General features: G+C 39.8%; 1 protein-coding gene across 2 annotated transcripts; it reads right to left on the bottom strand.

Moving 5' to 3' along the window:
- Positions 1-6,794: 6,794 nt before the first annotated feature.
- IL26 (interleukin 26) lies at positions 6,795-13,079 on the bottom strand. 2 transcript variants are annotated; one of them, XM_083860302.1, is made up of 5 exons: positions 12,798-13,079; positions 12,385-12,441; positions 10,811-10,942; positions 7,015-7,080; positions 6,795-6,929 (listed from the first exon to the last, which is right to left on the bottom strand). In XM_083860302.1, the coding sequence occupies exons 1-5, from the start codon at positions 12,966-12,968 to the stop codon at positions 6,843-6,845; spliced, it is 513 nt and encodes a 170-aa protein (XP_083716428.1). In that variant the 5' UTR covers positions 12,969-13,079; the 3' UTR covers positions 6,795-6,842. The 2 variants fall into 2 exon arrangements, 1 of the variants encoding a protein (XP_083716428.1); XR_014589960.1 differs by lacking the exons at positions 10,811-10,942; positions 12,385-12,441; positions 12,798-13,079 and adding an exon at positions 7,234-7,373 and having other exon boundaries at positions 6,896-6,929.
- Between the last annotated feature and the right edge of the window lie 559 nt (positions 13,080-13,638).

Below are 13,638 nucleotides of genomic sequence, written 5' to 3'. Positions count from 1 at the left end.
GGAAGAATACAACTTTGCTGCGCTATCTGCCATCTAACTGAGGGAACAGAGTTTCTTATGAAGTCATTTCTGTAGATGAATTGCAATTGGCTGATTTTTTTATCTTCCCTCTCGTTGATGGGATTGAATGGATATCTTTAATGTCTTGAACCAGAGGGCAAATTTTCTTATAACTCTTCTTTAAATCCTTTTCAATATTCCAACATTTCAAATAAAGAAAAACCTGGAGCAGACTCAGAAAATCCATAGTGAAACCACATAGAAAAAGTACATCCTTCTGCCTCCTCTCAGTAGTCCTCATGCACAGATGAGTTGAGCTCATATATTCACTCTTTTTGCAATACTACAACACAGGCAGTTTGTAACAATTCTTTAATCTTTTTACACTCATGAGTGAAACCATCATTCTAGAGTTTAGGCTGGGGAAATGCTCTTTAATATATTGCCACTAGATTAGTACGGCCTCTTCCCTTCCTTCTATAAAATCTCCCCAAAGAGTCACTTGTCTTTTCTCTGCGTAGAGGAATTAAGCACCAGCATCTTGCTTCAGGTGGTCTGAAATCAGATTGTGCTGAACTTAACTATCAGCTGAGTGCAGTTTGTATCAGTCAGATATTTGCCACAATCACCCTTTGGTATCAGCAGGCTTTTTTAGGGGCACAGATCATGCAAGTTCAGTTTGCTGGTTTCAAAGAGGTCAAACCACCGACTCAAATTGCAGCTCTGCATCTGATGCTGCAACCCCTTTTTGTACCCTTCTGCAACCCTGCCATTTTCTCCAAACTTTGAACTTCTCTTTCTGCGCTGCAGTTGTGCTCCACCTTGGGATTCACGTCTGTGACCCTCGCGGGTATCGCTGTACATGGAGCACTCTTTCCCCTGCCGCGAGCAGAAAAAGAGGTTGTCTTTTCCACTGACAGCCTGTGGTTTCTCATTCACAAAAAAACTTTTTCCTCACATCTAGGAGGCTCGCTTGTAAATAGCTTTATCAAGTGACTAATTTAAGGCACCTGTGGTTTATCTCTGCAAGCCTTCTTCATCACTTGGAAATTGCTACTGGTTATTCCTTAGTCACTCAACAGGAACAGAGAAAACATTTAGACTGACATGACAAAATTTGCCTAGGAGACGTCAGCAGGTTCTTCACACGTGGTTAGGGACAATGAGCTGGGCTGGCATAAACTACTTCATCTTTCATGAGGGGAGGGAAAAACCAGACAATAATTGATGATGCTTTATCAATGATCGATGTGGGTTACAGGCTTCACCTACAGCAATAAAACCACCGGGGTGTATTCTGCTGTTAACAGCTGCTTGTTGAATCCTTAGAAGAACCAAGCAAATAAAAGGTCCCCCTGCACCATGGCTACTTCAAGGAAGCTACTTACTTCTCATCAGCTTGTTCGAAAGCGCAGCTGAAATAATTTGAATAAGCAGCAATGGCAGAAAGTGGAAGGAAAAGCATCCATTGGTTAATATTAACAAGTGATGTACATGATTAACCTCAAATTCAATTATTATGTCAAGAGTGTGAAAGCCTTTTTGAGGTCTTGTATAAAAGAAAAATAAGATATTATTGAATAAGAAGAAAAGGGCTGTTTGAAAAGCAAAACCAAACCTGTTCACACTTCGATATCTTAGTATCTATAGTATCTAAAATGCCTACATGCACCTTAATATATATATAACCTTACTCATAATTTCTGTGTAAGTTTCATTATTTTCTCTGCAACTCCAGTTGCTAGAAACTTTACATCCAGCTTTCTTTAAGTAGATTTTTTTTAATGTGCAAAATACAGCAACATGCTAAAATGTACAGGTAAGACCCAAGCACCCCAGGCTCCTCTGTTCCTTCATCATCACTCCTCTTCTACACTCTTCTTCTTCAGGTTACCTCTACATCTATACACCTCTCCCACTAAATAGAATTAAATTTGTATTTTCTCAGGTTTCTATCTCTGACAATTTAAAAATCAGGGAATGGTAATCAGACAGCTGATATTACTTTATTATCCTAGCATAACATATTCCTCTGCTCTTTTCCAGTTTGCTGAGGCGGAAAACCTACCAGAAGCCAACAAAACTCTTAAAAGGACATTGTAACCTGGGACAAGAAAATAGGGCACTCTGGGGACATCCAGAGTCAATGGCCAAGGAGCAGGGAGATCTGCATGACCCTTTTATGGGACACACATTAGAAACTTCCCTGGCAGTGCCCATGCTGCAAGGAGAGGAGCCAGGAGCCAGGTCAGAAGTGGGCTGGTTTTCATCCCCAGGGCTTTGGACCAAAAACCTCAGTATAAATTGAGAGGGAACTGCAATCTTCAGAAATAATTTACCAGACGTGAAACATCTGTGACTTCTCATCTGCCTTATTTCTGTTTCAAAATTCAGTCAACCCTTTCCTCTCACTGGACTCAACACTTGCCTGCAATTTGTCCTTCACCTCACACAAACATATTGTGACCAGGCAGCTCTCACAGGTTTCCTTTCAGCTATGGAAACAAAGCCTCTTCTTCTATAGCTGTGGCTCCATTCAGCTCTGTAATACTTTACACAACTAGAAATTACGCAATGGTCCTTCAAAGTCAGCCTTCCATCACTCCTATCAGAGATTTTTAAAGATCCAACTGGATAAAGCCCTGAACAGTTAAGATCCAACTGGATAAAGCCCAGACCAAAGCACCCTGGTTTGGCCTCCTGATGTGCCCTGCATTGAGCAGGAGGTCAGGCCGGAAGCCTCCCGAGCCCCTTGACAGCCTCACTTAACCTGTGGACTCTGTGGCTTTATGATCATTGAGGCCTTTCATCAACCTGCTCCATCCAAAGGACTGAAAAAGCCATTATCCATAATGTTTTGCAATTTAAACTTACTTCTGACATATTTCACCAGTATCTTTACTCCACAATAATCTCCAGTCTCAAACAATGGTATTCCTATGCCTCCCTTTTCCCTCTGGAAATCAATGCTTCTTTAGAGCAATAAACCTACTGGCTGCCTTTACATATCCAAATCACTCTTCCACTGAAGCCAACAGAATAGGAATGTCTGTCTAAACACTGATTTTTGAATGAAAACATACGTGAGGTAAGACCATTCTCCACAGGTGTTCTTGAAGAGTGAGTATTCCACAGTTCAGCAGCTCCTGGCAGTATTTAGGAGGGAATATCCCCAGGGCACTCATTATTTGCAACATGAAGAAGGTTGGCTAAAGATGTGAGAAGTTGTAAGGTGACCACTGCAGCTGTACAGGGGCTGCCATACCCCTCCCATTGCTGTAACAGCACTGCCTGCCCAGGCACCCCTTCTCTTGGCAGCCCCACAATTGCTGAGGGGAAGATAACTTGACTTGAGTATCTGGGTTCACTGGCTACTGGGGGCTATTTGGGGAGCATCTCATTAATCACTAGACCAAAATTCCAAGCGTTTCACCTCTGGCCACACATCTTTGCAGTGAAGAGTCTGCTATTGCAGTCTCTAGAAATCAGTGTATGTTGTGGGCAAAAAGAAACAGTAAGCAAACAGCCAAATCCAACACAAGTTGCATCATTCTCTAATACCATTATTATTTCTGTGTTTTAGGAAACAATCTGCTAATCTAATCCTTCTAATAGTTTCCAAGGTCTCCAGCATTTGCCAGGACTTATTTAGGTTGGAGATGAGGAAATATTCTTCTCTGAAATAACGGTCAAGTTGCAACGAAGAAATTTTGTCAAGCACTGGAACAGGCTGCCTGGGGAAGCGGTTGAGTCACCATCCCTGCAGATAGGTAAAAGATCTGTGGATTTGGCACCTGGGGACATGGTTTCATGGTGGATTTAGCAGTGCTGGATTAATGGCTGGACTGGATGATCAGAATGATCTTTTCCAACCTGAACAATCCTATGATGTTATGATTCCATGATTTTATGACTACATTATAACACCAGAGCTGCAGCTGAGATCAGGAATTTGCTGTAGATGGTTGGGCCAACAGCAGAAATTATTTATTAAGTGATAAACTATTTTCTGAAGATTTTGTACTTCAGAGACAAAAACACTTCAGGGAAACCAGAAAATTGTACATGATCTTGTATGTGATGGAAATTGTCTTTGCTAACTGTTGCTGTACTATTTACATAACACCAAAACTGCATGTGCAGGTGCTACTTTCCACTAGATAAGTGTTTTTTAAGAAGTTGTGAGATACTGACAATTTTAATGCACAGCCACATATTTTTCATTCTTGCTTTTGCAGTAACAGTGATAAAATACCTTTTTTTTTTCCACGTAATAAGAGTCACTGCTTCAAAAAGACCAAAACACTGTGATAAGACGAGCCACACTAAGCAACAGTGACATCAATTAACATTACATAGGAAATAATTTCCTTCTGAGGGTTTCTGTATGCTGAATTAACTTGAACAAATAATTGATAGACAGTTTGTCCATTTGTCAAAGAAGAACAGTACCTTAATAAAGGAACTTGTCTATAGTTACATAAGAATTTTACAGTAAAACTAGAGACTGAATTTGTAACCAGTTTTTGTTGCTATATGCTTATTGTTCTTATCCTGCATTTTTTATTTCAATTCTACATTTTTGGCAATTGAATTTAAATAATTCAGTCTTTCTAACCCAACTGCATATCTATCTCAGTTTCCATCCAAGGAAACTACTTATGAAATATGTGCTAACACTTTCTCTATCAACTGAAGTCAGCAGTTAACTGAGACTAACATGAGTCTTGTTTTCTAAGAGTGACACCTAGAGTCTCATCTGTAAAATTAAAATGCACTCCTTCTCTTGTCCGGTTTTAAAAGGCAACAAGCTTTTGCCCATACTTATTACTTTGAATTTTCAGTTGAATGTATTTAATATATTTATTATATTTTGCTATGTTTTTGTGAAGACTCAAAGCAATATTTGTTGTTAGATAGCCTGCATATGGCATGTGTCACTTACCACAACACTAGGTAAAGTACTTTATTTTGCAGATGATATTAGATTATTAGATGATATTAGATGATATTAGATTATATTAGATTTCATCCAGGAGTGATTAATTGATTTGTAAATGTGATTTTCATTACTGTATGAAGGGATGCATCATTCCCAAATATACTTCATGTTATAGACAAGGCAACTAAGAATCCAGAAAGTGTCCTAAGCCATATGGAAAATGAGGGCTGAAATAAACAAATTCTAAGCTTTCATGCTATAAAATAAGCAGATTAAATGTCAGATAAATGGAGGTTGAGCCTTGCTGCAGCCTGACCTCAAACCCTTCTGTGGGTGGTCTGCTGGCTGCACATACCTTTTGCACGGCTGACCACAGGAATGCAGTGTGGCAGGGAAGGTGTTATTTGCCCTTTTTAAAGGTCATCTGTCTCTTCATATCTTCATGTGTCACCCACTGACTGGGTGTGCAGAATTTCCACAAGAGAAGTCTTTGGCAACCTGAATCACCCAAAACCATTGCCCATGGATCTTCCCAATTACACGCGGCAGTTTTTCTGTTTGCAGGTGTCACTGACTCCCTTCTGAGGCACAGGAGCAGCAATCCCTCCAACTACCACAGACACAGGGTTCCCAGATCTCTGCTATTGTTCCCTACCAGCAGCAAGTACTGGACAGTTATGTCTGATGAAGGCTGGAGAGACAATACTCGTGGTCAATTTTCTATTCCATACACCAGAGTTTGGACAAAAAACACTGAAACTGAAAGCGAAGTTGAATTTCCAAAATTAATGGGTGAGCTATGTGAAAAAAATCCATATAAAGGGACATTGTGTTAATTAAAAGTTAAATTGCATGCTCAAAAAAGACCATGACATCAAATTTTCCACTGCCCCTCTAGTCAACCATTTTGTCTTCAACTGAAAAAAAGTGTATTTTTCATAGCAACTCCCTTGTATTAGACATTTGCCAGAAGAGGAACAGGCTCAGGCTCATCAATGTCATCACACTAATGGTTTCAAATGCTCCTGACATAGTAGAACTGTGAGATTTGAAGATTTGCAGAATCTCAGCCCCATGGAACTGCCAAACACACAGATTGGGAATATGTTCATCACCTAGATATTTTCTCCTTGTAAATCTTTAAAAATGTGAGAAAGCTAGATCTCCATCTTCATTCCGTACCATATGAAAACACTACCACCAACTTCCATAAACTTCTCACAAATCATTTTACAATTCCAATGAAAGCAATCACTTTATTGTGTTTTCTGAGTGTCTGATCTCATGTAGATCATGTGACATCTAAAGGTCATGCATGAATCAAAAAAAAGCTTCTACATAAACTGTGTATTTTTATTAGGGATCAATTATTACCTTAAATTAATAATAAAGATAAGGAATATACAATTATTTTTTTTATTTACATGTAGAAAGGCTTGTGTATAGAGTTATATATCTACAACCACAAGCCCCAAATGAATTATACCTTAGGGATGGGATTTTCCAAAGTGATCCTTGTTGCTTTGAACTGTGTTCACACAGGGTGGCACAAGCCATGGCAGATCATGCCCACAGCACATGGGACATTGTGTCTGATCCCAGAGTAGGAGATCCCACATTCTGCTGGTGCAGTGTGACTGGGGGCTGCCTGCAAGGCAGAGAAGCACAGCAGGGTGCTCTAACTGCTCCAGAGGCAGAACAGGCAAAGCTGCTGTGCCAGACTAACCAGGAAAGCTTATGAAAACCCTCCTCATGCCACTTGTGTTACATAGGGTCTCTTTCCGTGGGAGGGTTACTGCCAGGCACATTGTTCATCTGGCTCTCAGTGCATTTACAGGCCTTTGGGTATTGATCTGTTCTTCTCAAAGAAGCAGCATGTTGTCTGCCACCTCCTCATTCTTCATACGATGGTTTGTATGTAGGCCTGAATCCAGGGAAGGAGAATGTCCAGCTCATGGATGGCCTTGTAGATTCCCTGATCTCCAAGCTGTTGAGAAGACAAAGGCATTAGAAAAGAAACTAGCTACAGCCCTTGAACAGTGCAGTGGGGAGCCAGCACCTCGTGTTCTTACCTTAAGAAACATTCTCCTTAACTTTCTGACTGCAGAAGTTAACCTTGTGGATGGAGCACACGGGAGCTGAAGGATGAAAAAAAACCCAAAGAAGCTGATATCAAAACACAGTCAGGAGGAAGAGTCCAGCCCACAGTGTGATACTATAGGGCTACCAGTAAAATGTGTGATCTCGGCATCATTTCAGTATCTCCCAACACTTCAAATGTGTTCTTTTACCTGTGTGCTTCCTTGCCAAGTTGAGTTCACAACACCCAAAATTGGTACTATGAGTGCCTCTAAGTTTTCTTATTAAACACTTTCTCAGGAATCTTTACATAAGTTGCAGTTACAGTTTTTGCACATTTATCCTAGCTCTAAGATTCAAGGTCCTTTGGCTCTGGATCCTCAGAACCGCCAAACCAGAGAGAAGGCAAGGCTAAGGGACAAAGACCATTGCAAAGTACAGGAAGCAAATTTGCATGTTTCTGCAAGCCCTCCAAATATGTTTATAAAGTTAATTTATGTTTTTCTCTGTTTCCCTGCTCATTTCTCCACTGTCTGACTAATTACAGTCAGGAGGGCTTAGTTGTCTCCTTACCACCTATCTCTGGCCACCCAGCACTGCGCACCCAAAGCTGTTCCAGCTGGTTTTTTAAGAGTTGCCAGACTAAGCTTTCTGAGCAACATGGCTTGCTGATCCTCAGCTACCTCGACTGTCAAAAGGGAAGATACATTCTTTCAGAGAAGGAAAACAGAAAAAAAATTTTTTTTCAATATACAAACAAGGAGAACACAATTGAAAAGAAAAAAGGCAAAGGTGTTCATCTCAACCCATGGAGGGAAATAACTCCTCTGATGTGAATGGTTAGTCCATTTCAATCTCACAGATAGTTAGTGCTTTAAAAAGAAACACAAGTTTTTTTGGATTGCCTTTTGTGCTTCCCAAAGTCACCTCACATGATCATGATGAAAATGGGAAAAAAAGAGAGTGTAAATAGAAGTAAATTTTAGAAAATCTTCCAACTAGGGCAATTCTTGAAGCTCCTTTCTTTCTTTCTTTTTTTTTTTTTTTTTTTTTTTTCATTATCTCTGTCCTGTATGATACAAATTTCCACAAAATATCATTTGGTAGCAGAACTGACCTTAAATGAGTATATTGGCTTTAGTGGTCAAGCACATTACAAACTCTTGTCTTCCTGAATATACTGCAAGTAACTAAATGAGCTAGCCAGCAAGTTAGAGTATTGAAAACATTACTCTAACTCAGCTTAAGGTCTACAAGCTCTGCCTAAAATGATAGAGAAATATTAAAGACTCTGCAGGGAATATATTGTCTTTCTGCACTCCATTCAAATATGAGTGGCACATTCATAGCAATGCACTACTGATGTAGGAACATTAAGTCCAAGCACTGAAGCAACTTCACACGTTGTCAACAATGCTGACCGGGGCACTCAAGCAAGTACTGAGGCCAGTGGTGCTGCAGGTGGATGCTCCAAATATCCAAGGAAAAATATCTGTTCACTTTACCTTGCAGTCATAGTCTAAATGAAAAATTCTGACTTTACCGCAGAAAATCAGTTTAGGGATTTTCAGACTTACATACTTCTAAAAAAACTGAACTTGGGCCCCTATATGATTGAAAAATATTAATGCTTCCTTGTTTGGACAAAACCAAGAATTGGCAGGGTGAGAATCATGATATTGTAGTATGAAGCATTTGGAAGTGGTTGGGAGGAAAATATTGTTAGGATTTTCATCTAGCACACATGCCTCTGGCTGGCTGAATTACAGCCTGTGTTTGTGAAAGAATATAAGATGAATATATCTATAAAGGTATCACTGTTTCCCTTAGTTGTATAGAGAACTTTATTATTGAAAGGTAAAAATTAATTACATTAGTATATTGGCATGGGGAAATCCCTTCTGATAAACTCTTATAGCTCAACTAGATAATAACAAATAAAGAGTTTATGTACACGGGTGAATGAGTGCTAATTTATTGAGTAATAATATGATAAAAAAATCTCAATTTTAGCATTAGCAAAGGATCCATTACTTTCACTCCATTCATAATTTCTGTTATTCTTTCACATGATTTTGTATTGCTGTGTTTGAATTAATACAAACCTTTTTTAAAAATAGTAGTTTCCAGAAATTAGATGTCTCCTAGAAAATCATGACAAGCCATCGTTTCTCAAAGAGCTGTTGTTTTTGTACCAGCAGGGACAGTCTTATCTCTCTTACCAGCACTTTTTAAGACCCAAAAATTAGGTTGTTATGTTTAGACTTCTGTTGGGTAAAACACTGGCACTAATTATGAAAAAGAATGCAGGAGCTCTGAGAAAACTGTGGCATTTTGTCTCCATATAGCACAGAAACAAATGTATTTCTAAGCTATCTAACAAGCTACAGTCACTGAATATTCTGAATTCAGTCACAGTTGACAGTCTAAACTCCTCAGTGTGTACTGGAATTTGTATAGAATGTAATTGTTTTTCCAGACAAGAATGTAATCTCTGTAAAGCATATTATACCATCTGAAATTATATTATCACATTACAACATTATCTGGAATTTTGACAGACACAAATAATCACAGCAGTATGGTCATAGCAGACTGCTGTGAATAATGCTGTAAATCACAACTGTTTAGCATGGTTTGAAATACAGAACCTGAAATCTGGTGAAGTTTTCTCCCATTAAGGTTTGTATCTTTTTACATTATGCAAATATCCCAGTTGAGCTCTGACCTATAACTCTGCAAAGAGATCTCTGAAGCTGTTTCCGCATAGCAAATATTTTTGTGCATGTAGAACAAAATGTTCTAAGAATGTCCCTTTCTTTCATGTTACCATGAAGTTCAGATTGGACAAAGTTTCAATTAATTTAATTCATTAATTCATTGACTTGCCATCCTGCTCTCACTTTTTAAAATAACAATAGACATTTGCCTGGATATCCATGGCTATATTTCACCTGGCCTAGGTCAGGCTCCACTTTCTGGGACACTATTGTTTGTGAGGACTTCAGATTTAGGGGAGAAAAAAAAATCCACAGGATATTTAGTTTTAAGACACACCCAGTCACTATCTGTCTAGCTGTAAAAATTAGATGAGAAATGACCAAGTGGTGGCATCATCTTGGCATCCTACCTGCTGTGTTAGTAAGTATATGTCCACAGGCAAAAGTGTTCTCTAACTGCTATCCTGTTGTTACTTAGGCAGAGTTGGTAAAAGCGCCTCTTCTCTGGGGCACCTGGAGCCATTTTTGCCAGTGGGCAGCATCACTCTCTGGCAATCTGCACTGACTGTGAGCACAGCTAATACATAGCAACTGCTCCCATGTGCTTCATAATTGTGATCCCTGCTTACCCATGAGACATCACCTGTTCTTTCAAAATTCAGTATGGAGGAGCAGAGATGGCATGTGAGTAAAGATTACACACCTGTAGAGGGTATGGTGTTGAAAAAGAAAAGCATTACCACTGTTACATCACAGAAACTTGAGGAGCCCCATTTCTCCCTGTGATCACCCTGCTTCTTTGCAGCACAAGGTGATATCATCAGTAGGGAAGTGGCTTGGCTCCATGGGATCTCCATCACCTTGCACACTCTCTCCACAAGATCACTCTGGGAGGGAATGAACAGTGTTAAATTTCCCTGGCCCCAGTGGAGAAGTCCTTATGAAATTGAGTCCCCTGTGGTATGGGACACATTATGACTCTGAATCCATTTGCTGAAAAACTGAAATGGAGCCCTTCCCTAACTTTTCAGATGGACAAAGTTAGCTTAGGTCTCAGGAATATACTCACACAGGCATCCATGTTTGCTTGCAGGACCTGGAAGGCACTAATAAAGTACAACTTGTCACTTCCTACCTCAAGACGACTGAAGACATTTTCCACATAGAAGGAGAGGAGCTGATCTCGAACACTGCAGTTTGTCTGAAAACAAATCAAGTAATGATTTGCCAAATTAACACCTCACAAGTCAACTTTGGACTAAAATTTCAGCCTCATAAAAACATGTCTATTTAGAAAGTGTGCAATCAATGAAACAATTTTTGTGAATTTTAGATTCCAATTGACCTGCTTCCTTTTGTTTGAAACAGCTCAATCTGCCTCTGTGATTTCTGAAGGAAAGACAGGAGGGTGCTGTGCTGGCAGGCACAGGACTACTGGTAAGGCCAATCACAAACAGAAGCGACAGTAACAAATGTTAAAAAACTTAACACACAAAGAGTAAATGGAAGATAAATTGGGGAGTTAAGTCAGACCATCTTGGTCAAATTGTAGGAATCATTGTGGATGTCATTTTTCCCCTCCTCCACATCACTGTCCCATGCCATTTGATATGCTGTAGGGTATCCAACCCATCCCCAACTGCTGCTCCATAAAAGTCCAGTCATCCTGTCAACTCTATGTTGTATCTGCATGTCTTGTGGGTTCTCTTGGACACATAAAGGTATTTCAAATTACTATATGCCTATTTTTAGTCAATGTAATGAAGTATCAGGTTGAGATTCCTGTCGGGAGGGTAATGTAGCTGCAGATGACACCACTCATATGTGGATATCTGTGTGTAGATCCCACAGACAAGTGAGGACCCTTCACACCCCGGGTTATCGGTGAATTCCAAGGGATGTCAATGGCCAATAGGTCTATACTTAAGGACAAACCAACTCAGTTTACCTTGTTGACTAGAAAAAAACTAAAATATCTCACACACTTAGAGTCACAATTAGACACCCCAAGGTTTGTTTCTTACTCCCATGCGGAATCGCACTGGGAATTGTGATGTCCCTCTTCCAGTGCACCTGCAGAGGTCTAAGCTCAAAGCAGATCCTTGTGTGTCTCAACTCTCTGCAGCATCCTTGGGCTATCCATGGTACTGCACATCCTCAGCAGAAGGTGCCTCAGCTGCAGGACAGTGGCTGTGGCTCTGTTTCTCCTCTGAGGGCTGGTGCCTGAAAGCATTCCTGGAAGGTTCACATGCCGCCAGGGCTCCCAGGAGGAGGGAGTGCTACCACAAGCACACTCTTCCCTGACCAAAAAACACCCTCGCCTCAACTTCCCTGGCAGAGCATGACTTCAGCTGCCTACAAAGAAGTGCCTCCAGGCAGGCTTTCCAAATCCACCTCTTTCTCCCCACACCATGATCAATTGTCCCTTCATGTCCCAGGGGAATACCCCTTTCTTGCAACAGAAATAATACTCTTCCTCTAAGCAGAGAAGTTCATTTAGCATGTGGCTTTCATAAATGTCTTTCCCAATTAAACACAAGTGAATTTTGCATCAGCTGTCATTGCTTTGGATCACATATTCCTGTTTTTATTGACAAGGAAAGTCAAAGTAAGAAAATGGAAAACTGGTAGTATAAATCTTACCATAAACAGCATTTTTGTAGTCTTTTTAAGCAGTCTCGTGGTCTTGATGAGATCCTTCTGTAAAATGTAATGTGATCGTATTAATTAATTTGTACAAAAACTTAGTAACAATAATATTAATCTTCATCATCTTCTTCAGATGGAGGGTGAGGACTCAGTAAATCTGTATACCAATCTTAGCCTGACTGCAAATTTCTTTCATGGAAAACTCATCCAGCCTCTCTATGCATCTTTTATGCACCATTTTTTCCCACCTTACAAAAGAAGTAGCTGCATTACCCTGTCTCTCAGGACTGTTGAGATCATTCAACTCATTAAAATTTCCAGAAGCTCAGTAATTAAACTAATAAAGAAGCATCTATAAATAAAAAAAAAAAAAAAAAAACCTTTTTCAATTAGCAGGATCAACTTACAGGAACAGATGATTTTAAACTAGTTGCCTTGATATACAAGTTCTCTGTCACCTGGGAGAGGAGTCCTTTTCGGCAGGTATGTTTTCCTGTAGGTGACTTTTTGCCTTCCACAGCAAAAAGACAAAGCAGAAATAAAAAATGCCCAGATCTGAAAATAGAACACCCTTTCATCTTCGCTCCCAAATCTTCAAGCCTCTACAGTCACAGCAGCATGTGTGATGCAGCCAGACTGGTTAGATCACAGAGGTTAACCTAATTTTGTTAACCCTCAAAGTAGCTCCTTCCCCGAGATGCTCACGTAGATAACTATTGCTCATGTGGTGGCTGATTGGTATTTTTGCTGTGCTTTTTTATACATCTTGCTCCACTTTCAACAAATTTGACCACAATCATCTGTGACGTTTTTCTAAACGGTATCTCCATATTTACTGGCAACAGGGTCAAGGTTTCCAAGAAAGAAGAACTTCCCTATCATATGAGAAGTCTTCTCTCATTTAAGTGGTGGTCAAGTGAGGAAAAGTTAGTTGAGCGTTAGTTTAGTTTCACAACAAAGTATGCCAAATGCATTTTGGGGCTTTTTTATTTTTTTCCACAAAACCATATGACAGCATTTTTCTGGAAGGTAATGGCCCAGAAAGGAAAAAAACTTTCCTGATTTACCCTGAGAAGCATTAGAAAATCTGTTATCTATAAGGAAGCTTGACTGCATGGTGTTTAAAACTTCCCTGTTCAGTTTTTGAGTATATTATTTTTTCCAGGATGTAGCATCTAACAGCAAAGGTGTTTGCTGCCTATTTTAAATCCTGTAGTCTTTTTCCAGGGCAGACTTTGCCCTAGTAGG

Source organism: Zosterops lateralis (assembly GCF_965231275.1).
Source record: "Zosterops lateralis genome assembly, chromosome: 4".
Classification (NCBI taxonomy): domain Eukaryota; kingdom Metazoa; phylum Chordata; class Aves; order Passeriformes; family Zosteropidae; genus Zosterops; species Zosterops lateralis.
Note: the sequence above shows the minus strand (reverse complement) of the source record. Positions and strands in the feature narration are given on the sequence as shown.

Excerpts from the sequence above, each read along its gene's own strand:
- IL26 (XM_083860302.1), bottom strand. The coding sequence starts at position 12,968 with ATGAAAGGGTGTTCTATTTTCAGATCTGGGCATTTTTTATTTCTGCTT. Across the intron at positions 10,943-12,384 it reads CTACAAAAATGCTGTTTATG|ACAAACTGCAGTGTTCGAGA; the intron begins GTAAGATTTATA and ends ATTTGTTTTCAG. Across the intron at positions 7,081-10,810 it reads AAGCAAACATGGATGCCTGT|CTCCCGTGTGCTCCATCCAC; the intron begins GTGAGTATATTC and ends TTCATCCTTCAG.